Below are 27747 nucleotides of genomic sequence, written 5' to 3' on the forward strand. Positions count from 1 at the left end.
GACAAAATAACCTAGTTTCCAATGAGTTAGCTGCAAGGATGGCAAAGATTTTAGCTGAATTATGCAAGACCTGAGCTTCAACCTGTCTTCTCAGTGATTGGGATGCCACATGGTCCTATTGCCCATATGATTCTACTACTGACTATCCTGGCATTGACAAATATGCCACATCACCTCAGGGGTGGCTGCAACAGTGCAAAAGCAAGGCAGTTACAATAAATCTGTATTGCGTCCAGTTCTGGGCATCACACTTTAGAAAGAAAGTGATGGCATTGGAGAGAGTGCAGAAAAGATTCCCGAAAATGGTTCCAGGAATGAGGAATTTCAGTTATGTAGAAGTTGGAGCATTGGAGAAATTGAGCTGTTCCCCTTTGAGGAGGGAGATTTGAGATGAGATTTGATAGGGGTATTCAAAATTGAGAGATTCGGGCAGAGTAGATAGGGAGAAACTGTTTCCATTAGTGGAAGGATCGAGAACCACAGGGCACAAAAAAGGTGATTGGCAAAAGAAGCAATGGTGACATGAGGAAAAGCTTTTCTACACTGAGTGGTTAGGATCTAGAATGCACTGCCTGAGAGTGTGGTGGGGACAGGTTTAACCGTGGCTTTCCAAAGAGAATTGGATAATTATCTGAACTGAAAAAAATTGCAGGGCTAAGGGGAAAAGTCGGGGAAGTGGCACTTGGTGAATTGCTCCTTCAGAGAGCCAGCACAGTGGCCTCCTTCTGTGCTGTAACCATCCTATGATTCTAATATATTAACCTCAACCCCAGAGCCCTTATGTTGTGCAACAACCTCAGTGTGGTATCATATTGAATGCCTTTTGGGAATCCAAACATATTACATCCACTGGTTCCCCTTTAGCAACCCTGCTTGTTACATCCTCAAAAACTCAAATAGGTTTGCATTCATGATTTTCCTTTCATAAAACTGTGTTGACGCTGCCTAATCACATCTGATGCATCACCCCGGTGCCAGATGTCCTCTTTACCGATGCTGAGCAACACATCAGGATTACAGTTGATGAGACATTATGGGCTCAGAGGGCCCTGGGTCTGGTGCATGGTGTGGTCAGGTGGTACCTAGAACTGGATGGGATGCATCTAAGGATGATGAGGGAAGTGAGGGTGAAAATTACAGAGGCACTGGTCATAATCTTTCAATCTTTCTTAGACAGAGGACTGGAGAATTACAAATATAACACCCTTGTTCCAAAAAAGGGGTGAGGATGGTCCCAGCAAATACAGACCAGTCAGTTTGGTGCGAGAGCTTTCAGCGATGATAATCCAGGACAAAATTAATAGTCACTTGGACAATTTGGATTAATTAAGGGAAGCCAGTATGGATTTGTTTAAGGCAAATCGTGTTTAACTAACTTTCATGAGTTTTGATGAGGCACAGAGAAGGTTAATGAGGGTAATATGGTTGATATCACACAACTTGACTTCCAAAAGGTGTTTGATAAAGCACCACGTACTTGTCTTTAACTCTGCTAGCAAGTCTGTCTTCCTCCTACCTCCCTGTGCAGCTGAGCCAGCCCTGGAGCTATGGACTAGGCTCTGGCTGCACACCCCAGAGGAGCTATCACTCTCACCAGTATTCAGAACAGAGACTCGGCAAACCCCTGCACTATACCTGCCTGAGCTTCCTTGACAGCCTGGCGGTAACCCATTTCCTCTCTGCCTGCAAATGCTCAAGCCACATCTATTAATATGCTATCCATGAAACCCTCAGCCTCATGGATGTACCGCAGTAGCTCCAGCTGCTGCTTAAGCTGCAGCAGTGATGACACCACCTCCACATGCAGTAATCCAGGATAGAGGAAGTATCATGAAGTTCCCACATGGAACAGGACAGGCACTCCATGGGTCCAAACTGCCCTGCCATACCCCTATTGGACAAAACACACAACTTAAATAACTAAAAACTCACCATCTGCTCACCGATCAGTTGTTTCCCTTGTGCTAACATCACTATTTTAGAGGGAAGTTGACTAAAATGATTTTATTTATCTCGAATTATCTGAAATTTGTTATTACTGTTCCTTCCTATTTAATTTTAACTTTATCCTGTAGGTTTGCTGAATTAATTGAATACATTGCAAGTTATCAAAGATAAAAACAAAATACTGCGGATGCTGGAAATCTGAAATAAATACGAAGAATGCTGGAAAAACTCAGCAAGTTTGGCAGCATCTGAGGAGAGAGAAACAGAGTTAACATTTTGAGTCCGTATGACTCAGCTCTGAAGAAGTCATACATTCTAGAGATGTTGACTGTGTTTCTCTCTCCACAGATGCTGCCAGACTTGCTGAGTTTTTCCAGCATTTTCTGGTTTCATTGTAAGTTATCAAATCAGCCTTAGTTGATCCTGGGCTTTATAAATAGAGGCATAGAGTATAAAAGCAAGCAGGTTAGATGAACCTTTGTAAACAATGGTTTGCCCTCAGCTGGGGGAGGATTTTTCCCTCGGTGGGGGTGGTCGGGAAGCCAACCGCTGCTTGCGATCGGGGCTGGACCGCGATTTCACGCTGGCGGGCCAATTAAGGCCGCCCAGCGTGAAAGGCAAGTGGCAGTGCCCAGCGCAGCCCGTGTGGGGGTGGAGAAGGGCAAGCGCGAACTTTGTACATGCGTGTCAGTGCGCACTGGAAAAGCTCCCTGCAGCACAGGAGCTATCTCAGGGAGATGAACATTTTTCAAAATAAAAAATAAAGATTTTAAAAATATTATAGAACATGCCCCCTCATGTAACTCTGGGGACAGGTTATAAATTAAATGTCGGAATTTTAATTTTATCTTTATTTGCTGTTGGAAACCTCAACCCGTCTGCGGATGAGGTTTCCCAAAAAAAAATGCAAAAGTCGCTTGGTCTTTTTACCTGCCAACCATAAGGTTGGACGGGCAGCGAAAAATGTCTTTCAATTACCTTTGTAATGGCCTCACTAGGCCTTTTAATTGTCGGCGGGTGCGCGCCGGAGTAGGCAGCACTCCCGCCAACTGAAATATTGCATGAGTGCGCCATGATGTGGGTGTGCTCACCCAACATCACCGTGCGTTATTTTTTGCTCGGTCAGGACGGGCGCGCGCCCACCCAACGAACTAAAAATTCTGCCCCTGGAGTGTTGTGTCCAATTCTGGTCACCACACTTCAGGAAGGATGTGAAGGCTTTAGAGAAAATGCAGATAAGACTTAACTTCATTCATGGAACCATTCTCTGATGTGGGTAGTGTGCAGAAGCTGGGGGTTCTCCTTCGAGAAGAAAGGTCACAGACCTGAAATGTTAACTCTGCTTTTCTTGCCAGAGATGCTGACTGAACCTGCTGAGTGTTTCCAACGTCTGCGCTACTTTAGTTTTGCATGAGGAAAAACATTTTTTCCGCAGTGAGTGATTAGGACCTGGAGCATGCTGCCCAAGGGTGTGTGGAGGCAGATTCGGGCGTGACTTTCAAAAGTGAGCACCTGAAGAGAGAAAATTATGCATGGCTATGGGGAAAGGGTGGGAGTGTGGGACTAGCTGAGTTGCTCTTGCAGAGAGCTGGCATGGGCACGATGGGCCAAATGGCCTCCTTATGTGCTGTAACCATTTAATGATTCCCTTTTACCTAATTGGGGGAGCTCTGTTCTCTGTTTTTCTCGTTAGCCCACTATGATGTTCTAGATTTGTAATTCCCCGTGTGAGTTTCCCCTGTCTTCCAGGAAGCAGATCGATGAGCCAAGTAATCATTTCTATCTTATTCTGAGGGAGCTGGTGGAATGCAAGAATTGGGGTTTATTTTATATTTTAGCATCGATCATATTTTACTGAAGGGAACCTTCAGATAAGTTATATAAAGCACATGAGGAATTGAACGGGTTAAACATAAGAGAATCCAGTCAGTTGTTTTGTGATATATCCTTTGCATAAGTTGAAAACTAATGTCGTAAGCTAATAGTTCAGCCTATTCAGGTATTGAGAGAGGGGGTTTTAAAACCCCTGTTGACATGACTGAACTGCTTCATGTTCCTGATCGGCTTTTGTTTTGCTGCTGTCTCTATTTGTAGGTATCTGAAGTCTGTTGTACAAACCATTCATATATACCAGCGTTTCAAGAAACAAGCGCCAGAGCAGCCCTCTGAATGTCAGGAACGGATGGACTTTTGGATGGATTTCATTGTCGAAGCCACCAATGAAGCTGTGTCACTGGTTCGATTTCCTGTATGTAGTTTTAATTTTAATTTTTTATTTGTATTTCTTTAGCCTCCTGCTCCCACATGCACACAGACAAGCACAAATTAGAGGTATAGTCCTCAAGCTGCAGCTCATTGATCTCAATGTAATTATTGGGATCAGCTGTTCCTCCAGGGCCACTCAGCCCCTGACCTCATTATAGTCTTGCTCCAAACATGGACAAAAGAGCTGAACTCCTGAGGTGAGGTGAGAGTGACTGCCCTTGACATCAAGGTGTCCTGGCAAAACTGGTCATTGGGAATCAGGGGGAAAACTCTCCTCTGGTTGGAGTCATACTTAGCACAAAGGAAGTTGGTTGTGGTTGTTGGAGGTCAATCATATCAGTCCAGGAGATCACTGCAGGAGTCCCTCAGGGTAGTGTCCTCGGCCCATCTTCAGCTGCTTCATCAATGACCTTCCTTCCATCATAAGGTCAGAAGTGAGGATGTTCGCTGATGATTGCACAATGTTCAGCACCATTCACGACTCCTCAGATACTGAAGCAGTCCATGTCCAAATGTGGCAAGGCCTGGACAACATTCAGGCTTGGGCTGACAAGTGGCAAGTAACATTTACACCATACAAATTGCCAGGAAATGACCATCTCCAACAAGGGAATTTCCAAACATCGCCCCTTGACGCTCAATCTCATTATCATCACAGAATCCCCCACTGTCAACATCTTGGGGGTTACCATTGACCAGAAACTGAACTGGACTAACCATTTAAATACTGGCTACAAGAGCAAGTCAGAAATCCTGCAGCGAGTAACTCACCTCCTGACTCCCCAAAATCTGTCCATCATCTACAAGGCACCAGTCAAGAGTGTGATGGAATACTCCCCACTTGCCTCGATGAGTGCAGCTCCCACAACGTTCAAGAAGCTTGATACCGTCCAGTACAAAGCGGCCCACTTGACTGGCACCATATCCGCAAACATTCATTCCCTCCACCAACGATGCACAGTGGCAGCAGTGTGTACCATCTACAAGATGCACTGCAGCAATTCGCCAAGGCTCCTTCAACAGCATCTTCCAAACCCACAACCTCCTTCACCTAGATGGACAAGGGCATCAGTTCAATGGGAACACCGCCACCTGGAATTTCCCCTCCAAGCCACCCACCATCCTTACTTGGAAATATACCACTGTTCCTTCACTGTCACTGGATCAAAATCCTGGAACTCCCTCCCTAACAGCACTGTTGGTGTACCTACAACACATGGACTGCAGCAGCTCAAAAAGGGAGCTCACCAACACCTTCTCAAATGCAATTAGGGATGGGCAATAACTGCTGGCCTAGCCAGAGTGCTCGCACCTCGTGAATGAATAAATAAAATATAAGCCGAGTGGGTGACTTCCAACATTGGCCCCTCCAGATCATGTTGAGATCAGGATGAAATCAACTGAATATAGAGCCTGGGGCTGGTGTCAAAAATAAGGAGGCCAATTATATATCAGAAATATAAAACATCTTTAGAAGATCCAAGCCACGATGCAAGTATGGAAGCCCATAAGCCCCCACTTACACTAGCTGGTTGGCTGCTACAATTTTAGTTAATAATAAACACAATTGAGATGTTCACCTTTTACTTTAAGATCAGATGACTCCTGGTAACAATATTAAACCTGTGTACGTAAAGACTATCACAACTCTTCTCAATAGAGTTTGGAAATACTTACAGTACAGTTATTGTGCAACCCTGTACCAAGCCAATGTGGACCGGAATGTCCAGGAATGTTTTTATTTTTGGATGAGTGGATGCAGCATTGTCACTGGAGGAGAATAAACTAGCTAGAAGTAGAATACCAATGTCCTTGTAGAAACATACACATGCACAGTTGTGAGTAGGGAAATGAACAGGAGTTTATGGCAAACAGTCAGTTCATGCCCTTCCCCCATTCCCCCCCCCTCAGATGTCAGTGGGCTAATTTTCACTTTAAGCGACAGGGCAGTGATTGGGCAGAGCAGGTCAACTACCATTATAGAATCTGCCAGATTCTCAACCAGTTGAAATCAATGGTTCAGTCTCAATTGGAGTATTGCGACCACTTCTGCGCAGCATACTTTAGAAAGGATGTGGAGAGCATTCAGAAAAGATTCATGAGCATGGGTTCCAGGGATGAGGAGCTTCAGTTATGTAGAAAGATTGGAAAAGTTGGGACTGTTCTCCCTGGAGCAGAGAAGGTTGAGCAGAGATTTGTTAGAGGTATCAAAAATCGTGAGGGGTCTGGACAGAGTGGATAGTGGGTCATTGTTCCCATTGGTGGAAGGATTGAGAATCAGAGGGCACAGATTTAAGATAATTGGCAAAAGAAAGAATGACAACGTGAAGAAAAACTTGTTCGCGCAGCAAGTGGTTAGAATCTGGAATGCCCTGCCTAAGAGTGTGACGGAGACAGATTCAATTGAGGTTTCCAAAAAGGAATTGGATCATATCTGTAAAGGAAAAAAAAATGCAGGGCTATGGGGGAAATGGCCGGGGAGTGGCACTAGGTGAATTGCTCCTTCAAAGGGCCAGCACAGGCATGACTGGCCAAGTGGCCTCCTGTTCTGTAACCGTTCTATGATTCAGTGCAGGAAATCCACTCTGCTGGTTACCACTCAGCTGAAAATTTGGCCCAGTGATTCAGCTAGTGACTGACCGACAACAATGTGCATTGGATTATTTAAGATTAACTAGTTGAAGCATGTTGCATGATTAAAATCTGTTGGATGCTGACAAAATAAACGCGTTATGTTTATCTGTGCTTGATAAATGATCAACACACACAGGTGAATGGTAATCACATTAATAATTGGGCATAATAGACAACAACTTGGTAATGTTGACATTTTCCAGGCCTATTAGAATTGTAGAACCAGGACTTTGATATTTGTTTGTACTTTGTCATTAGTCCACTGATAAAGGAGGCTTTCCCCAAACTCTCGAATCACTAATGATACAGTTTTGTCATTTTCACACTTACATGACCAGGTTTTAATCTTGGAGCCAACTAAAGTCTTCCAGCCTGCTTATTTATCCATAAACAATGATGCAGAAGAGAAAACCGTATCCATTTGGCATGTGTCACCAAGTGACAAGGTAATTTATAGAACATGACATAAAAAGGACATATATTGAATTGATTTTTCAGTATTCATAATTCTCTAGCTGTAACGTGTTTCTATTTCTTGTTTTTTTTCCTCTATGGGTCCAATGTGTTGTGTACCACAGAATGGCATATACGAATGGAACTTCAATGCTGCAACTATTAGGGGTGTGAGGTCAGTGACTGGCTGGTATACCACTTGCATTACAAGCCTTAGTGCCTCTCTAATTCATGTAATAGATGCAACATAAAAACTCAGCACAGCCAGTGTAAAGGTTCTTTCAATTTGGAGGAAATGATCAGCTTTCTTTTCCCATTCATAAACAGTAATAGGAATATGTAGTGACTGCCTCATGGGTCTGTATTGTTCATCAGGTAGGAATGATTTAAGCAAAAGCAGTTTTATAATGGCTGCTGACCTGATGTAGTACGCCAAGGGCAATTTTGGTTTTGGTAGGATGTTGTAGATTATTGTGTAAAGATAACAGAAAAATTACACACATTGGTCAGGATTTTTCAGTCGGCGTGCGGGGGTGGGGCCTGACATGCCGGCGCATAAAATGACGCGCGATGACGTCGGGCATGCGTCCCAATGTCATTGCAATGTTTCGTTCGGCGGGCGGGTGCTGGAGTTGGCTGCGTGCCCACCGATATTTAAAAGGCCTATTAAGGCCATTAATTAAGTAATTAAGTTCAACTTTACACTGCCCATCCAACCTCACAGTTGGTGGGCAGACGAAAAGGCCAAGTGGCCTTTATGTTTTTTAGGAAACATCATCCATGAGCAGGGTGAGGTTTCCTAAAGCTTTCGTAAATTAAATGAAAGATTTTCCTGAAAAATAAAGACATGTCCCATCTCATGTGACACAGTCACATGAAGGGACAAGTTTCATGAAATTTTTATTGATTTTATTTATTGTTTTCAAAAGTGCTTCAATCTGCTGGAGGCAGCTCTGTGTCTCAGGGAGATTGAAGCGCTCTTTCGTGCGCATGCATGAAAGAGCACTGGCCCCAACTCCCCCTCTGTCCCCACCAGCACAGGCAGTGCTGAGCACTACCGCTTTCGTATTACACTGGGCAGGCCTTAATTGGCCCACCGCGTAAAATGGCGGCGCGGAGCCAATTGTGGGCGGCAGTTGGCTCCACGACCGCTCCCGCCGAGCCCACCTGACATGGGAAAAATTCTGCCCATAAAGTGTGTGTTTTGACAGAATTATTCCCTAATTTGATTCAGATGGAATTGTGTTTCTGGAAGATATAGGTGAGGTGAGAGTGACTGCTTTTGACATCAAGGCACCTTTTGATCGAGTGTGGCATCAAGGAGCCCTAGCAAAACTGGAGTCAATGGGAATCGGGGGAAAACTCTCTGCTGGTTGGAGTCATACCTAGCACAAAGAAAGATTGTTGTGGTTGTTGGAGATCAGTCATCTCAGCTGCAGGACATCACTGCAGGAGTTCCTCAGGGTAGTATCCTAGGCCCCAAGCGTCTTCAGCTACTTCATCAATGACTTTCCTTCCATCATAAGGTCAGAAGTGGGGATGTTCGCTGATGATTCAACAATGTTCAGCGCCATTTGCGACTCCTCAGATACTGAAGCAGTCCATGTCCAAATGCAGCAAGACCTGGACAATATCCAGGTTTGGGCTGACAAGTGGCAAGTAACACCCACGCCACACAAGTGCCAGGCAATGACCATCTCCAACAAGAGAGAGTCTAACCATTGCCCCTTGACATTCAATGACATTATCATTGCTGAATCCCCCACTATCAACATCTTGGGGGTTACCATTGACCAGAAACTGAACTAGACTGGTCGTATAAATACCGTGGCTACAAGAGCAGGTCAGAGGCTAGGAATCCTGTGGTGAGTAACTCACCTGGCTCCCCAAAACCTGTGCACCCCCTGCAAGGCACAAGTCAGGAGTGTGATGGAATGCCCTCCATTTGCCTGGATAAGTGCAGCTGCAACAGCACCCAAGAAGCTCGACACCATCCAGGACAAAGCAGCCAGCTTGATTGGCACCACATCCATAAACATTCACCCCCTCCACCACTGACTCACAATAGCAGCAGTGTGTACCATCTACAAGGTGCACTGTAGGAACTCACCAAGCCTCCTTCGACAGCACCTTCCAAACCCAAGACCAGTACCATCTAGAAGGACAAGGGCAGCGGACAAGGGCAGCAGACAAATGGGAACATCACCACCTGGAAGTTCCCCTCCAAGTCACTCACCACCCTGACTCGGAAATATGTCGCCGTTCCTTCACTGTCACTGGGTCAAAACCCTGAAACTCCCTTCCTAACGGCACTGTGGGTGTACCTACACCACATGGACTGCAGCAGTTCAAGAAGCAGCTCACCACCACCTTCTCAAGGGCAATTAAGGATGGGAAATAAACACTGGCCTAGCCAGTGACTCCCACATCCCTTGAATGAATAAAAAAAGTTAGCTTGACATTTTATTTAAGAATAAAAATTCTTTTAAGCATTTTAAAGTAATAGTTAAGGATCCTCCAACAACCAGAAGCATGACCAGTGAAGGAGATTGTTATTTTTTGAGAGAGACATTGCCCCTTACAGTTTTCTGAATTTTCCTTTTTGAATCTGAGGACACTTCTGTTACACTCCTCTTCGGGTTTCATAAGTAGATTTGGCCTTACAAGAGACTAATGGCAAAGATGTATGGAGTTAAGACATAACCAACATTTGATCAAATTTATTATCTATTTCAGGAATATTAGGGAGAAGTGCACTCTTTTACCTTAATCTTGCAAGATCTGATTTGCAATCTTTCTAAATAATCTAGACAAGAGGATTACAGAACTTGATAATTTTAGAAAAAGTGAAGCAAGCTTCATAACTAATACCTGTTGTAAGTGAATTGATAAGAAACTCAGTAGAATACATATATACAATTCGATTTGATGCTGCCTTATCCCAGAGAAAGATTGTAGAGTCAGCAACTTTTGGTTAAGTGTATTAATTGTACTTCCTACACTTTCTGCAGCTTGCACCCAACCTTTAAAATAGCACATGGGCTGGGCAAAGAAACTGAAAGAGAGTAATACTGACCAACATTTTTGTAATGACTGAGTTGACAGAGAGTGGGTGACGAGCACCGTGTGAACTCAGAAAGGGGAGATAAAGTGTGAATGTTAGTGCAGTTTAAGCAGGTTCATTTACATGTAGCCTGTGACCTCAAGAAAAAAGTGTAGGATTGTTAGCCTTAAACTTGCTCTTACTTGATATTTCAGTGTTTCAAAATGTGACGAGCGTTGTTGCTTCCTGTATGTTCTGCATAATTCGGATGACTTTCAGATATATTTTTGCACAGAGCTTCATTGCAAGAGGTATGTAAATTTTAACAATCTCAGCTCTATGAGCTCTGCTAATCCTTGTCAACAAGGCATGATCTACAAATTATAGTAAACAATGCCACCTCTAATCAAATAATTAGTTGAGGGTGTGTGCCTGACTCATCTGATTTCACCACCCCCTTTGTATGAATAACCTGCCATGAGGTCAGCAGCTTGTTCTGTGGGGATTTGAGAAGGAATGATCTCTGTACTCTTCAGTATGATATTGTTTATTTGTACAATATGCTGTGCCATTAGGACTCAGAGCACAATTTTAGGTTTCGGAGAGTTAATGCTGTCACTGGCTTGGTACTTTTGTGGCTCCTTCTCTGCCATGCATGAGTGAGTCATTGTAGTGTGTCTAGATTTAATTTAAACTGTCATGCCATTGCTCAGAAACTAAAAACAGAAGTGGTTTTGTTAACTATTTTTTAAAGCTTCCATTTTAATGACAATCCCAGCTTGATCCATTGGAGATTAGGAACCTTTGGAGGAAAACCAGATGATTAATTTGCTTTTGGTTACTTGGCAGAATTTGCAGTGAAATTCCGCTGAGAAATTAGATGGAAAAACCATTGAGATTGCTTTGCAATAAAATCCAAAGACAAATAGTATAAAAATATTTAAAATTTTCACAAGAACAAAAAAGATTTTGAATTACATTCACTTGCATGTCATTTTTAACAATATGGGCCAAATTTCCTCAGTAGATAATAGATGTGGATATTTTTGTTTTGCACTCATTCATTGGGATAGAGGTGTGTACAAGATTTTAATGCCTTGATAAAATTGTCACTTCTACATTTTGAGTTGACTGAGAATGTGAGGAGAAATAGCAATGTATTGACACCCCTAACGCAAGTGTAGGGCTGGGTATTTCCATTCCCAGAAGTGTTTTACTGATGGGAAAATTATTTTGCTGTAACATTTTTCACCCTCTTCTTTGGAATTAAATTGGTTTTGTGGTACATTACAAACAATGTGATGGGATATGTAATAAAATGCATAGGACATGTTTTGCAGTATGGTGTGTCACGATTACCAGCCAGAATTTCTTTTTACAGAATAATAGAGTACAATTGAAGCACAGGTTAAATCATAAAAGTAGGAATTTTAATCATGGAAGTTCATCAACAGTTAATATCAGTGCTGTATATGTTGCTTTTCAGATTCTGTGAAATGGTAAACTCTATAACTGATGAAGTAGGAAAGGGTGCAGAAGAAGGAGACTTGGAGGGAGATGCATTGGAGGTAAGGTAAAAATATTCTTCAACGAAAATAGAAAATGCTGGAAACATTTAGTAGGTGACAGCATCTGTGGAGTGAAGAATAGAGTTAGCATCTCTGGTCCATAACCTGAAAATGTTATTACTTTGTTTGCATGGATATGCTGCTTGTTCATTTTCATGGAATCGTAGAGCACAGAAGGAGACCACCCAGCCCCTTGTGCCCAGCTGGCTCTTTGAAAGGTATTGACCCTGAAAATCAGGGGGAGGATGCGGGTGAAAATGGCCACAGAACCAAGGCCAGGGCCACAAAGGACCTGCTGAATTTAACGCGAGGACCTTCATCAACAGTTTGTAGCTCTGCCTCCTGCCTGGCAGCTGGCCGAATAGACAGCCTGGTCAGTGGGTGAGAGTGAAGGGACACCAGGAGCAGTAGGGCACAGCTGGTGACCTTTGGGGACAATCACTGGCAATTGAGAGGGGATGGTTGGCCAGTAATTAAGAGGAGTCAAGAAGCCTGTGAGGGAGAGCTGGAGAGAGGCTGGAGATTTGAGTTGAAGGTTGAGGGAAGCCGGCAATTGAGAGGGCTGGGGAGAGGTTGGTGATCGGGCCTGAGGGAAGCTGACGGTTGGGAGGGCTGAGAAGAATCTGGAGATCAGGGCCTGGCAAAGTTGCGGAAAGCTTCCATTGAAGGGTCTGGGGAAAGTATTCCTCCTCCTGGCCCACAGGAAGTGATGAGAAAGGCACTTGGTTTAGAGAACTGGCAGCTTCTGTCTCTATTTCACTGCTGAGTTTCCTAACCCCGACGAAAGGCTTGCAGCACCAATTAGTTTCAAATCGGGCTCCCAACTGGGGCCCTATTTAAATATGGTGTTAAGCATCTCGCTCCTCCACAATGGGACAATTGAATGGAGGCAGGTTGGGATTGCATTCTGCGCATTTTACTTTTTAATTCGCACCTCGATCCTTTTGAGGCGTTTTAATATCGAAGGATTAGTTCCACTCCCCATGCTTTCTCACCTAATTTCTTTATTTCAGTGTTACAATTTACTTCTGTCTCATTTCCAGATTTTCTGTTGTAGAGCAAATCTCTTCACGCAAAAACACCATTTGGTTTGTTGGATTTCATTTGCCTCAGCTCATCTTCTACTGAAACCACTCCACCTGCAGACATGACTATTCTAACACACTCCTGGCTGGCCTCCCACATTTTTTGTCCCCGTAAACTTGAGGTAATCCAAAACTCTGCTGCCTGTTGTCCTAAGTCCTGTTCACCTATGTTCTTGCCAACCTACATTGGCTTCCACGCGAGTAATGTCTTGATTTTAAAATTTTCGTCTTTGTTTTCAAATCCCTTCAAAGGTTCGTCCCCACCATGCCTGTACTCTCCTTCAGCCCTTTAACCACCTGAGATGTCTGCGCTCATTTGATTCTGGCCTCTTGAGCATTTCTAATTTTAATTGCTCCACCATTGGTGGTTGCGCCTTCAGTTGCCCAGGCCCTAAGTTCTGGAATTCCCTCCCTGCATCTCTCTACCTGGCTTTCATCCTTTAAGACACTTCATCTCTCTTTGACCAAGCTTTTGTTCATCTACACCCAATATGTGGCTTAGTGTCACATTTGGAAAAACAGAATGGCAGAGTATTACTTCAATGGTGATATATTGGGAAATGTTGATATACAAAGAGACTAATCACTGAAAGCAAGCATGCAGGTGCAGCAAGCAGTTAAGAAAGCAAATGGTATGTTGGCCTTCATCGTGCGAGGATATGAGTATAGGAACAAGGATATTCCACTTAAGCTGTACATGGCCTTGGTGAGACCACACCTGGGGCAGAATTTTGCCCTCGCCAGGTGGGCCCGGGAGCGGTCAGGAAGCCTCCCGCTGCCCGTGATCGGGCCCCGACATGGATTTCATGCTTGGTGGCAAATTAACGGCCAGCCAGCGTGATACGCGTGCTGCAATGCTCAGCGCTGCTGGGGTGGGGGTGGGACGAGCACAGAAGTATATGCATGTGAGCAGTATAAACTCCCTGAGGCACAGAGCTGTCCCCTCATGTCACTCAGTCACATGAGCAGGGACATGTTAAATATACTGTTAAAAGTTTTTGATTTTTTAAAAATCACTGGTGGAAACCTCACCCTGCCCGTGGATCCAGTTTCGCCAAAATGCAAAGGCCACTTGGCCTTTTCGCCCACCCTCCAACCGAACAGTTGCTCGGGCAGCGAAAAATTCGAGCCAATTAAGAGCCTTATTAGGCAGCTTAATTGTCAGCGGGCGCGCTGCCGACTTGCAAGCGCCCACTGACCGAAATATCGTGCGAGTGTGCGATGACGTCGGACACTCACCCAACGTCATCACGCGTCATTTCATACTTGTTCAGGTCAGGCATGCACCCGCCTGACGAGAGAAAAATTCTGCCCCTGGAGTATTGTGTGTAGCTTTGCTCTCCTCACCTAAGAAAGGATATACTTGCCATAGAGGGAATGCATCGAAGGTTCACCAGACTGATTCCTGGGATGGCAGGACTGTTGTATGAGGAGAGATTGGGCTGACCAGGCCTGTATTCACTGGAGTTTAGAAGAATGAGAGGGGATCTCATTGAAAGATATAAAATTCTGACAGGGATGAACAGACTGGATGTAGGGATGATGTTTCCTCTGGCTGGGGGGGTCTAGAACAAGGGGTCACAGTCTCAGAATACGGGATAGGCCATTTAGGACTGAGATGAGGAGAAACTTCTCCACTCAGAGGGTGGTGAACCTGTGGAATTCTCTACCACAGAAGGTTGTGGAGGTCAAGTCAATGAAGAAGGAAATAGATAGATTTCTAGACTCTAAAGGTGTCAAGAGGTATGGGGAGAGAGCAGGAGTATGGCGTTGAGATAGAGGATCAGCCCACGATCATATTGAATGGCGGAGCAGGTTCAAAGGGCCGAATGACCTACTCCTCCCATTTTCTATGTTTCTATAATGCTCTTGTCAAGCATGTTGGTCGTTCTATTCTGATAAAGGCACTATTTAAATATGTCGTATCTATCTAAGATTAAAGCCCACAAATTGGATTTATTAATTAATTGTGCATTTGGGCTTTAAAATGGGTTAACTTTGGGAATTAGAAGGCAATATAAATATTAAGTTAAATTTGAAATACGATTTCAAGATTTTGACCACGGAGGCTCGCAGATCAGCTCTAATAGTTTGGATGGTTTTAGAACGTGAGTCTCATGCTGCTCGACAAGAAGAGGGATTTGTTCATGAGATTTGATCATGGATGTTACTCGCTCTGGCCTTAAACCTCGATTAGCACTGCAGAGAGACACTTTTGAGTATTACTGGTTTTTCTTTTCAACTTAATTTCATATTGTCTCAGTTTTTGGGTATCTCTGACAGATACATTTTCTGAAAATTAGGCCCTTTGATTTTGTCACTTCCTTAGCGCATTATCCATACTGACTGGTACATGTAACTAAAGTAAGCAAATTCTCTCTCTCCCAATTTTGTTTGGTTCAAACAAAGCATTGACCCTTCTTCCACATTGTTACCACTTATTCAACCTTTTTGCAACCTCTATCATTTGCACTGGATGTGATCGTAATCTGCATATATTCCCAAATATGCTGCAGTGGTTGATGTCTGCATTTATCAGAACCATTTAACCACTTACTAGTGATGCTTTTCATGGGCTGGGATTTATATTTATATAAATTTATATAAATGACTTGGATGAAGAGATTGAAGGGATGTTTGCAAAATTTGCTGATGGCACAAAGATAGGTAGGAAAGTAAGTTTTGAAGTGGAAGAAAGGAAACTACAAAAGGATACACTCAGGTTAGATGAGTGGGCAAAGACCTGGCAAATGGAGTATAATGTGGGAAAATGTGAAATTGTCGAGTTTGGCAGGAAGAATAAAAGAGAAACGTATTATCTAAATGGTGAGAGGTTGAGGAGCTCCGAGGTGCAGAGGGATCTGGGTGTCCTAGTGCATGAATCACAAAAGGCTAGCATGCAGGTACAGCAGGTGATTAGGAAAGCTAATAGAATGTTATCATTTATTGTAAGGGTAATTGAATACAAAAGTAAGGAGGTCATGCTTCAATTATACAGGGCACTAACGAGACCACATTTGGAGTACTGTTTACAGTATTGGTCACCTTATTGAAGGAAGGATGTAAATGCATTGGAAGCAGTTCAGAGAAGATTTACCAGACTAATACCTGGAATGGGTGGGTTGGCTTAAATGGAAAGGTTGGACAGACTAGGCTTGTATCCGCTGGAGTTTAGAAGAGTAAGAAGCAACTTGATTGAAACATATAAGATCCTGAGGGGCCTTGACAGGATGGATGTGGAGAGGATTTTTCCTCTTGTGGGAGAATCTAGAACTAGGCGTTACTGTTTAAAAATAAGGGGCTGCCCATTTAAAACAGAGATGAGGCAAAATTTTTTCACTGGAGAGTTATGAGTCTTTGGAATTCTCTTCCTGAAAAGGTGGTAGAAGCCGAGTCTTTGGATATTTTTGAGGCAGAGGTGGATAGATTCTTGGTAAGCAAGGGGGTGGTAGGTTATCACGGGTAGGTGGGATGCAGATTTCAGGTTACTATCAGATCAGTAATGATCTTATTAAATGGCAGAGCAGGCTCAAGGGTCTGAATGGCCTACTCCTGCCCCTTGCTCGTTTGTTTGTAAGTTCATATCACTTGCATTTATAATCATTTTTCTTTAAGACTAAAATTGGGTTGTTTAGAGATGCAGTGCCTAATAAAACAGTGTAATGTAGCTGAAATTATGCAGATTGGTGCAGACCAAATCATGGTTTCATGAGTTTGGATTTGTTGCAAAACTGAGTTCTGATGTTACTGTAAATTTCCTGAATTGTACCTTTTTGAATAAGCACAACAAGGAGTGAACACATGTCTGGAGTTAGATTTTATACTAATCTGCATGTCAGCCATTATGAACTGAGGTTGAGGTAATTCAGAAAGTACCTTTCTCTTTTCTAAATAATGGGTGGAACAGAATTCCGAATACATCTCAAATTAATTTCCGCATCCTATCCCTGAGAATCTGATGACTGGACAATCCTGGAGGGTGTGATGATAGTCTCCCACCAGTATCTTCTGCAGCCCTCCCGATTGAACTCTGTAATTGCTGCATTATTATTTTTCTGTAAGCTTTCCTCCTTTAAGTTTTATTATTTCTATAGGATTTTGAACAGAATGGCATTGAGCCCTATGCAGCCCTGCATGTTATGTACTCTTGATGACGCCTCTGATTTGTTATCCTGTTGTTTGAATTTAGCATTAGGATTGCAACTTGTGATGACAGATTTTGTGGGTAATTTGAACATTTATTCACGGAATTTAGGCCCACAAATTAGAATAAACACCTGTTTGAGAATCTTTCATGTCTTCTTACTGCAACTCTTTAATCAAAGGGTTTGCATCAACTGATTGTGGAATTTGTTAAAGTAACAGTTTGGTTTAAGCTCTCTTCCTGACATTTGAGAGTGGTTAACCATTAGGTGTTCTTTTCTTTTAATCATTTTGTCCTTGTATGTGTTCACAGCTGCTTAATCAGTTTAACATCCTGTGGGTTTTTGGTGATGGTTTATGATTTGGAATATGAAAAAAGCCATATTTTTAGTTGCCAAAACTACTCATTCAAAGTAATAGTTCCATAAATATCTTTCAAAAAGAGAGTAAAGTGAAAATGAGATGCCTGAAGAGGGAAAAAGAAAAAATAGTTTAATAGGTTATGTAAGAATTGCCACCAAATTTGCTTAAGTAGTTAAGCATAGTAGGCCATTCCACAGCCTCTTGACTGTGTAGATAAGTTTATCTTCCTCTGTTCTAAATCTTTTGCATTTAATCTTGTTCTAATGCTCTTAAGAATTAAAAACTGTCTGTTTCATTCCACCCTGTCACATTCTTCCTTAATTTTTAACACTTCTAATATAATTCTCCAAAATCTGCATTGTTCTAGTACCAGGCAGTATTCCAGTGAATTTGCATTGTACCTCTCTAAAGTGTCTCTGTCTATATCCATCCTATAGTGTGGAACCCAGTACTGTGCATAATACTCTAACTGAGCTCATTATGTTTTATATAAAATCATTACTTCTTGGCCCTTATATTCTCCACCTCTGTGATAAAACCTAGAATTCTATTAGCTTCTTTTTGTAGTCATATCAGCCTGAGGTGCTGTTTTAAATGCCCTGTGAACATATACACTGATACCCCTCTGCTCTTCTCACAGCACTAAGCTTACTTTCATTCTCCGTATAATTACCGCTGTTAACTTTTTTTTTAACCAAAATTAAGCACCTCACTCTGGCATTGATTTCAATCTGCCACTTTTTTGCCCCGTCCCTATTTGATCGATATCCATTTTCAGGTTCCTTTGATCTTTTAAAGAATTAACTACTCTTTTGGTGTCTTATTCAGAATTTGACATCTCACCTTCTCTTGGTCTAAATTCAAATAATTCATGTACACTGTGAATAGACTTGGCTCCTGCCCCCTTCCAATCACCATGGGGTACTCTAAACTTCTATTACGCCCATCTAATCAATTATTTTCTTTACCCTACATTACAACAGTGACTACACTTCACTGGTACTTCATTGGCTGCAAAGCGCTTGAGATGCTTGGTGGTCATGAAAAGCGCTATATAAATGCATGCCTTTCTATCTTTCTCTTTCTTTCTTTCCTTTCTGTTCTGCTCCATTCTGTTCCGTTCCTTTCCTATCCACTTGGCTACCCTCCCACTTACTATTATCTAGTAATTTCCTCTGTGGGTCGACCAGTTACCTATTTTTGGCACGCACTCCGTGCAAACGCTCCACCCATTTGTATTGGACATCCAATCAGGAAATGACCAGAAAAATGTTAACATTTTATTTTCCTTTTGTGGAACCAGAAGGAGCATGAGCGCTGGCTCCACGAAAGCTTTGTGAACTGTGACCAATTCTGCCCTCCCTTGTGTCGGCATCAGGGCCTGCCGTCCTCCAGATACATGCCTGTGGTCCTCTGCTGGCGTCCTAAACGGCTGATTGTTCCTGAAGCCGAAGAGTGACCAGCCGCTTCGAGACTTATGTCTGGCATTCTCAGCTCACCTGCCAAATTCATCTGAGGCTAATGCTTCAAAATCGTAATCACTGGCTTCTTGCATGCAAAATTGGAAGATAATATGATGCCAATATTTTTAGCCTGAAAACGATCTCCGGTTACAGCATGCAGAAATCCAAATGATCTAGGACTTGGTAACCACTGTTTTTATTTTGTGACAGAGGAAAGTGGAGCATGCGGAATGGGCTGCCAGCCAGCACACTCCGCAGCTTGGTACTTAAAAGTTAATATTGATCCCAATAAATTAAATGTGATTGTCATTAAATTGTAAGACAAAGCTTTGCTGGTTGAAATGTTTATATAGTATTTTCCCATTGTGAACAGTTGACGTAGATTTTTCCATTATCAAAGTATAACACAGGAGGTAAATTTATGTATAAAGGAAGTATGCAATCAAGACTATTAATGTCTAGATTTATGAAGCTGCAGAAGAAATGTAAAAACCCAAAGAGCAAAATAAAACTCAGCAGAAATTGCAAGATGAACACATTTTCTTTTTCCTTTTTGTGTCTTACAGTACGATTATGAATATGATGAGAATGGTGAAAAGGTTGTACTGGGTAAAGGGACATTTGGAATGGTCTATGCAGGCAGAGACCTTAGCAACCAGGTCAGAATTGCTATTAAGGAAATCCCAGAAAGAGACAGCAGGCAAGTAACTGTGAATGCCTTGAGAAAGCAAACAATTGTCCACACAAACTGCGTATATGACGGATGATGTGATATCAGATTTTTTTTTTGAAGCTAGGAATCCTCAGATTGCAGCATGCAGTATCCAAAAGATCCAGCTCTTAGCAACCACTGCTTTTTTTTTGGTGACAGTGGATACGCGGAGTAGTGCCATTAGCTGCAAAGTCTGAGGATGTAAACACTGTTTCTTAAAGTCTGAGGTACTGAGCATTGCTGTGGTTTCAAAACGTCCCCAGATTGATGGTATGAAAACCCCTTTTGTTTGCTGGCTGTGACAGTCATGTATGAAATGTGTTTGGCCAGTGACTCATGCTTGTGCATTATGGGCCCACAGCACAAAAGTGCCTCTAATTGGCACTAATTTACCATTCGCTTAGGCTGCGGGATGGTATGTGTGGGAAAAGAGAAAACCGTTTTGTTGGTGAAGTAAGGGATGCCCTTCTGAAACTGGGGTTGATGACATTGGTAGATTTTCAGATGTTCAATGCTTGGGTAAAAAGCATTGCCTTTGCATAGTGCAAAACGGACATTTGGGAAGGGAGGGACTTGGAAACAGGGCCGGCCTGTTTTTACTTTCTGTTAATTTAAATGAAAATGAAATCAAGCGGGCTCCTTTAGAGTGGAACAGCCAGCTCGTCACACCAGATTTTCTTTCTGTGCGGCCTCAGGTGGAAGTTTCTCACCCAGGCACTGGTACACCATTTTTGGACAGAGCAAAGCGAGCTAAACTGTACATCTAACTATGCTAGGATGCTTACAAAGATTTATCACCAGTGCTACCAGCCTTTCAGTGATGCTGAATCAGAAAGAAAGGAAAGAACCTAATCTGAATAGAGCCTTTGACAACATCAGAATGTATTGAAGCATATTGCACCCAGCTAAGTACTTTCCAAATGTGGTAATTGCCAAATTTTGCAAAGTAAGATCCCACAAACAGGTTTGAGGCAACGACTGAACAATCTGTTTGTTGATTGAGGAATAAATATTGGCCAAGACACCAGGAAGATTCCCTGCTCTTTTTTTAAAAGTGTCATGAGATCTTTTGCATCCACTTGAGAGGGCAAACAGGCCTCAATTTAATGTCCCATTGAAAGATTGCATCTCTGAGCGTGCAGCATTCCCTCAGCACTACACTGAAGCATTGGCCTAGATTGTATACTCAAGCCTCTGGAGTGAGACTTGAACCCATGGCTTTCTGATCCCAATGTCAGCACGCTGACATCTTAATTGGCTGCCTCCAGGCTTGCCATCCAATTGAGGACAGCAGACAGGCTCTCAGTGTGCCAGCCCAGTCACAGGGCTGGCAGCTCTGAAGCCTCATAGCACCATCAGGAGAGGTAGGCACTGCTGCTGCAGGTCGTAGAGCAGGAAGCCTCAAAGCAGTAAGTAGAAAGTTATAAATCAGAGGGGCCAAGCTGGCAGCTCCTTCCAGATACCCCACAGGGCAATGGGGGCGGCCTGTCCTGTCTATGACCTTCCCTTTGGGCCATGAAGCCTCTAGCTCCAATGGCTCACTGGTCTGCCTTGGGTAGGCCACCTCCACAAAGCTGGCAGTCTCCCCGTATAGCAGTAGGGGACTGCCCCACTGTTAGCAAGATGCTAGTGGATCTGAGAAATGGACCTTAATTATTTAAATTAGTTGCCTGCATCCATGTGGCAGGCAGCCACTATACATGCAATACAGCTGCTGGGAAACTTCCTTGGTGTCACGACAGTGTCAGAGACCTATCCTGCCGAGGCTCCCCAAAATTTTACCTGACCCTTAGCCTGCCACCTGGAACTAGGAAAATCCTGCGTCTTGACTCATTAGTAGCACAAAGTGGTAGACTGAAGTGTTGTCTAAGGATCTGAACACTTTTGATAGCCAAGTGGATTTAATAAGTTCCTAAATCAGTGAAAAGGTGCTTTTATAACTCAAAAAAATCTTTGGATTATATGGGCTCTGTTTCTATATGTAGATTTTTCTATACTGGTCTATATTTTGAAATAATTTACAATGAGGTGAAAAATGTTTATTTATGATTTCATTTATTAAGAGTCTGACCTGTGTTTCTGTCAATGTTTGCAGATATTCCCAACCTCTCCATGAAGAAATTGCTCTTCATAAGCACCTCAAGCACAAGAACATTGTACAATACCTGGGCTCTATTAGTGAAAATGGTTTCATTAAGATCTTTATGGAGCAAGTTCCTGGAGGTATGTTTGTTTATATTCCATTTAACATGGAGTGTACTCAAGACCAGACACTAGGTCCACCCTGGGTTTTGGAAAGTTTTGAATATGCAGGAAAAAAATGAAAATTTAAATTAAGTGTCACATAACCAAATATTTTTAGTCATTTTGAGATGGGTGAAGCATAAAAGATGAATTTCTATGTAACACGTTAAAGTTATCAGTAATAAAGTAATCTTTATAGTACATTTTTGGGAGGATGTGGCTCCTGTCTTGATTTAAGAAAACTATATAGTTAACTTTTGTAACTGGTCACATGTGTATACTTTAGGCTGGTATATATTTGACCCATGTTTCACCACAGATAAAGGTTCCTTTATGGGCAGGTGGAGTTCAAACGGTTGATGTTTGTATCCATTTAGAAATCGACAGTGCATTCTGGTTATGTCAGATAGCTCAGTTAGTAGACATCAAAGAATGGCTAAAAAATAGAGGGTGAAATTAGAGTATGAGAGAAAGCTAACTAGAAAGAGTAACTAAAGTGAATGTTGGTCCCCTAGAGAGTGAGTCTCTGGAATTGATAATGGAAAATAAAGGAAATTGCTGAGGCATTGAATGGGTATTTTGTATCTGTCTTCACTGTAGAAGACTTAGAAAACTTCCCAAAGATGCTTGAAAATCAAGAGGTGAAAGGGAGGGAGGAACTTAAAACAATCACCATTACCAGGAAAAAGGTGTTGGGAAAACTATTAGACCTAAAGGCTGACAAGTCCGCCGGACCTGATGGCCTGTACTCTATGGTTTTTAAGATGTGGCTGCAGAGATAGTACAGGTCGAGTATCCTTTATCTGAAAGCTTTGGGGCCGATTGTGTTTTGGTATTCAGATATTTTCGGTTTTCAGATCTACCGTATATATGGTAGGCCTAGGCCTACTTACACTATAATAGCCTAAGCCTCGGCTGGCTGTAGTCTACAAAAACTAGGTGGTTTCTCCATTTGCCAACTCTTTCACACCCTACTTCTTACCTGTTAACACTTACTACACCTGTAATGTAATATTACATTGCTTTATTAACATACAAATTAACTGCATAGCCCTTCAAAAAAAATTCAGCTTTAGGATGTATTCGGTTTTCAGATGAAGGATATTTGACCTGTAGATGCATTGGTTATAATCTTCCAAAATTGACTAGATTCTGGAACGATCTCAGTGGATTGGAAAATAGCAAATGTAACACCCTTTATTCAGGAAAGGAGGGAAACAGAAAACAGGAAATTATAGGCCAGTTAGCCTAACGTCCATCATTGGGTAATTGCTAGAATCCATTATTAAGGAGGTTATAGCAGGATACTTAAGAAATCATAAAGGGACCAGGCAGAGTCAATATAGTTTTAGTCATAGTCGTAGAGTCATAGAGATCTACAGCACAGAAAAAAGCCCTTCGGCCCATCGAGTCTGCGCCGGTCAAACAAGCACCTAACTATTCTAATCCCATTTGCCAGCACTAGGCCCATAGCCTTGTATGCGATGGCATCGCAAGTGCACATCCAAATACTTCTTAAATGTTATGAGGGTTTCTGCCTCTACCACCCTTTCAGACACTGAGTTCCAGATTCCCACCACCCTCTGCATGAAAAAAATTTTCCTCACATCCCCCTTAAACCTCCTGCCCCTTACCTTAAATCTATTCCCCCTGGTTATTGATCCCTCCACCAAGGGGAAAAGTTCCTTCCTGTCTACCCTATCTATGCCCCTCATAATTTTAAACACCTCAATCATGTCCCCCCCCAATCTCCTCGGCTCCAGGGAAAATAACCCCAGTCTATCCAATCTCCACTCATAACTAAAACTCCCCAGCCCAAGCAACATCCTGGTAAATCTCCTCTGCACTCTCTCTACTGCAATCACACCCTTCCTATAATGCAGATTCCAGAACTGCACGTAATACTCCAGCTGTGGCCTAACCCAGCATTTTATACAGTTCCAGCATAACCTCCCTGCTCTTATATTCTTTGCCTCGGCTAATAAAGGCAAGTATCCCATATGCCTTCTGAACCACCTTATCTACCTGTCCCGCTACCTTAAGGGACTGGTGGACATGCACACCAAGTTTTATGAAAGGAAAATCATGTTTGACTAAATTATTAGAGTTCTTTGAGGAAGTAACAAGCAAGGTGGATAAAAGGTAGCCTGTAGATTGGGTGTACTTGGATTTCCAAAAGGCATTTGATAAGGTGCCACAGCAAAGGGCTCATAGCGTAGAGGGTAACATATTAGCACGGATAAGGAATTAGCTAGCCCACAGGAAGCAGAGTTGGGATAAATGGATTATTTTTGGGTTCGTAAGTTGTAATTCATGGATCGCCACTGGGATCAGTGCTGGGGCCTCAACTATTTATAATCTATACCAATGACTTGGATAACCGAATGTACCGTTGCTAAATTTGCCGATGACACCGAGATGAGTAGGAAAGTAAGTTGTCAAGTGGAGGTAAAGGCTCTACAAAGGGATATAGATAGGTTGTAATTGGGCAAAAGTTGGCAAGGTTGAGTGTACTGTGGGAAAATGTGAACTTGTCCTTTTTGGCAAGAAGTATAGAAAAGCAGTATACTATTTAAATGGAGAGAGATTGCAGAACAGAGGCACCTGGGTGTCCTGGTACATGAATCACAAAATATAGTATACAGGTACAGCTAGTGATTAGGAAGGCAAATGGAATGTCGGGGCAGAATATTGCGCTCGTTGGGCAGGTGTGCGCCCGACCCAAACGAGCGTAAAATGACGCGCGATGACATTGGGCGAGCATCCCGATGTCATCGCGCACTCACACGATATTTGAGTTGGCGTGTGTAGAGTTGACAGTGTGCTGCCGACAATTAAAAGGCCTATTAAGGCCACTAACGATCTAATTGGATTAAATTTTTCGCTGCCCGTCCAACCTTACAGTTGGCAGCAGGCGAAAAGGCCAAGCGGCCTTTGCATTTTTTGAGAAACCTCATCCATGGGCAGAATGAGGTTTTGACCTGTCATGAAAAAAAATTTCAAAATTTTCAAATTAATTTCTAACATGTCCCTGCTCATGTGACAGAGGAGATATGTTTTTTAACATCTTAAAATGCTTTATTTTAAAATTTTTTAATGTATCGTCATCTCCCTGAGGCAGCTCTGGTGCCTCAGGGAGCTTTTCCTGCACGCACCCATGTGCATGCGTGGACTTGTGTGCTCGCCGCCCCACAGCCCACACAGGCAGAACTGAACGCTGAGGTATGTGTTTCACGCTGGGCAGGCCTTAATTGAGCCGCCAGCATGAAATCACGGTCTAGCCCTGATTGTGGCCGGCGATTGGCTTCCCAACTGCTCCCGCCCGCCCCCGCTGAGCCCGCCCGACAAGGGCAAAATTCGGCACTTGGTGTTTATTGCAAAGGGAATGGAATATAAAAGTCAGGAAGTTTTACTGCAGCTGTACAGGACCTTGGTGAGACCACATCTGGAATAATGTCCACAGTTTTGGTCTCTATTTGAAGAAGGATATAATTGCTATAAGAGCAGTTCAGAGAAGGTTCACTCGATTGATTCCTGGGATGAAGGCCTTATCTTTTGCAGAAAGGTTGGGCCTATATCCATTGGAGTTCAGAAGAATGAGAGGTGATTTTCTTGAAACTTCGAAGATCCTGAGGGGACTGGATAAGGTGGAAACCGGGAAGATGTTTCCTCTTGTTGGGGAGAATAGAACTAGAGGATGCTTTAAAAATAATCTCTTTTAAGATGGAGACCAGGAGACCTTTTTTTTCCTCTCACAGGGCCTTTACTCTGTGGAATTGTCTTTCCCAGAAAGCAGTGGAGGCTGGATCATTGAACTTATTCAAGGCTGCATTAGATAGATTTTTGATAGACAAGGGAATCGAGGGTTAAGGGGAGGCAGACAGGAAAATGGAGTTGAGATCACATAATCTTATTGAATGGTGGAGCAGGCTCGAAGGGCCTAATGGCCTAATCCTGCTCCCAAGTCCTATGTTCCTACATCTCGCCTCTGAATCGGATGCTCGGTGGTTCCAGGTCCTGGTCCAGGACTTGACTATGTTGACATTTCAATGCCATGCTGAGTATTATACCACTGATAGGCCCTGTCTTCCTACCCTGGTGAATGTAAAGGTCCATTTAAGTTATTTAAAGGGCAGGGAGTTCTCTTGGCATCCTGCCCAATATTCTTCCCTCAAGAAATGCTACCAAAATATAATTCAGCTCGGCATTCAGCTGTTTGTAGGGCCTTGCTGAGTGCAAACTGGCTGCTGTCCTTCCCTACAAAACAAGGGTGATCACATAGCAAAATTGGAACATCTTGAGGATGTGGCAAGGCACTATACATAAATGTATTACTTTCCCTTTATCTGCATTAATGCAATTGCTTTTAGTTTGAATTACTAGCTGAAATTTAGGGAAAATAGCTTTGCTGATCCTTGTAGGGTGCCACACTTAATCGTATTTGGTGCATAATCTGAAAGAATTGAAGCGGCATCATTAATTTCCACAGTCTCTTAATCGTCCATTGTAACTTCAGCTGAAAATCTGCTGAAACCCTCAAGAAACGGTGTAAGCAGCCATTAAACAATTTTTTTCATGGTTTCTGCAGATCTTGCATCTAAGTTTTGCCACGAACTTGGGAGAACCCCCACGGAAATTCAGCCTCATGATGTTTGCCTATAGCAGACATTTTTACTGATGTGTTGTTTTTATATATCTATATAAATGAACAGGCAGCCTCTCTGCCCTCTTACGATCAAAATGGGGCCCCTTGAAGGATAATGAACAGACCATTGGATTTTATACCAAACAGATCCTGGAAGGATTGAAATACCTTCATGACAATCAAATAGCTCATCGCGATATAAAGGTATACTATGACCAAAGAACAATAATTAAATTTTCCTCCTGAATATATGCATTGTTTCCAGTTTTTGCATATAGAATTATTCCTCGTGATCATGCATTTTTCTTCTTAGTTGGGAGAGGGCAGATGGATACAGTGGGTTAGCACAATCTCATTTACTTTTGGGACATGTGATTGAGTGTAGCCCAGATTGTTAAAGTTTCTAAGCAAACTCAGTCTGAGTCACAGGAATTTTCTCACTAGGCAGAGAACTACAGTACAAGAGCTCCCATAATTGGCATTCCCACTCGAAAATGTTATAGTGAGGGAAGTGGAAGCTTTCGTGGTTTTGGTGTAGGGAGTGTTTTTCTGAGGTTCTGTAGCCAACCTTTTGGCCAAAAGTAGAGATGGAAGAGTTAAGATGTTAAAAGGATTTGATAGGATAGACACAGAAAGACTATTTCCTCTGGTGAGGGAATCAACAAGGAGGGCATAATTTTCCAGCAGCAAGATCACTCACTGGGAATAACTTCAACTTTTCCCAATAGTGTAAGAGGGCAGTATCAGATTGGCTGCCTGTATTACACCTCACCCAATTTTCCTTCCAATGGGCTGCAGATCTGATGCTGCCTGGTTTCCCTATCACCTAAAGTTAAAATTATCCTCACTGTCACGAACACAAAAACAACAGTGCCAGCTCCCGTTCACTCGTACAGCCTGGAGCGACAATGTGAAGCATTGAGCCTTGCCAGTTCTCACTGGGAAATGAGATCAAAGCTGCCAGGAAATGGGAACAGTCTGCTCAGCTATAACTTCGGATATCAGAAGTGCTTCTTTCCTGCCAACTAGTTTTTAAAAATAAATTTTACAACTGGATCTGTTGTCAGAATAACCCACTAAACTCCTTCAAGCTACAACAGATGTATCAAGTCCAAGTCTTTTTATTGGTTCATTCTCCACAGAGTAATGGATGAGACTCTTGGAAAATGGAAAAAATTCCAT

The 27747-nt window shown here is 42.7% G+C and overlaps 1 protein-coding gene across 3 annotated transcripts in view; it reads left to right on the forward strand.

The window, feature by feature from the left end:
• map3k5 (mitogen-activated protein kinase kinase kinase 5) overlaps positions 1 to 27747 on the forward strand; it is a 189076-nt gene that overhangs the window by 96438 nt on the left and 64891 nt on the right. For all 3 annotated transcript variants that reach the window (XM_078542337.1, XM_078542338.1, XM_078542339.1), the window contains 8 exons: positions 4042 to 4195; positions 7185 to 7292; positions 7425 to 7474; positions 10558 to 10653; positions 11829 to 11910; positions 19531 to 19664; positions 21772 to 21899; positions 26633 to 26769. In XM_078542337.1, the coding sequence (XP_078398463.1) occupies positions 4042 to 4195; positions 7185 to 7292; positions 7425 to 7474; positions 10558 to 10653; positions 11829 to 11910; positions 19531 to 19664; positions 21772 to 21899; positions 26633 to 26769 (889 nt within the window). The remainder of the gene's footprint in view (positions 1 to 4041; positions 4196 to 7184; positions 7293 to 7424; positions 7475 to 10557; positions 10654 to 11828; positions 11911 to 19530; positions 19665 to 21771; positions 21900 to 26632; positions 26770 to 27747) is intronic.

Source organism: Cetorhinus maximus, chromosome 5 (assembly GCF_964194155.1).
Source record: "Cetorhinus maximus chromosome 5, sCetMax3.hap1.1, whole genome shotgun sequence".
In the NCBI taxonomy this organism is placed as follows: Eukaryota; Metazoa; Chordata; class Chondrichthyes; order Lamniformes; family Cetorhinidae; genus Cetorhinus; species Cetorhinus maximus.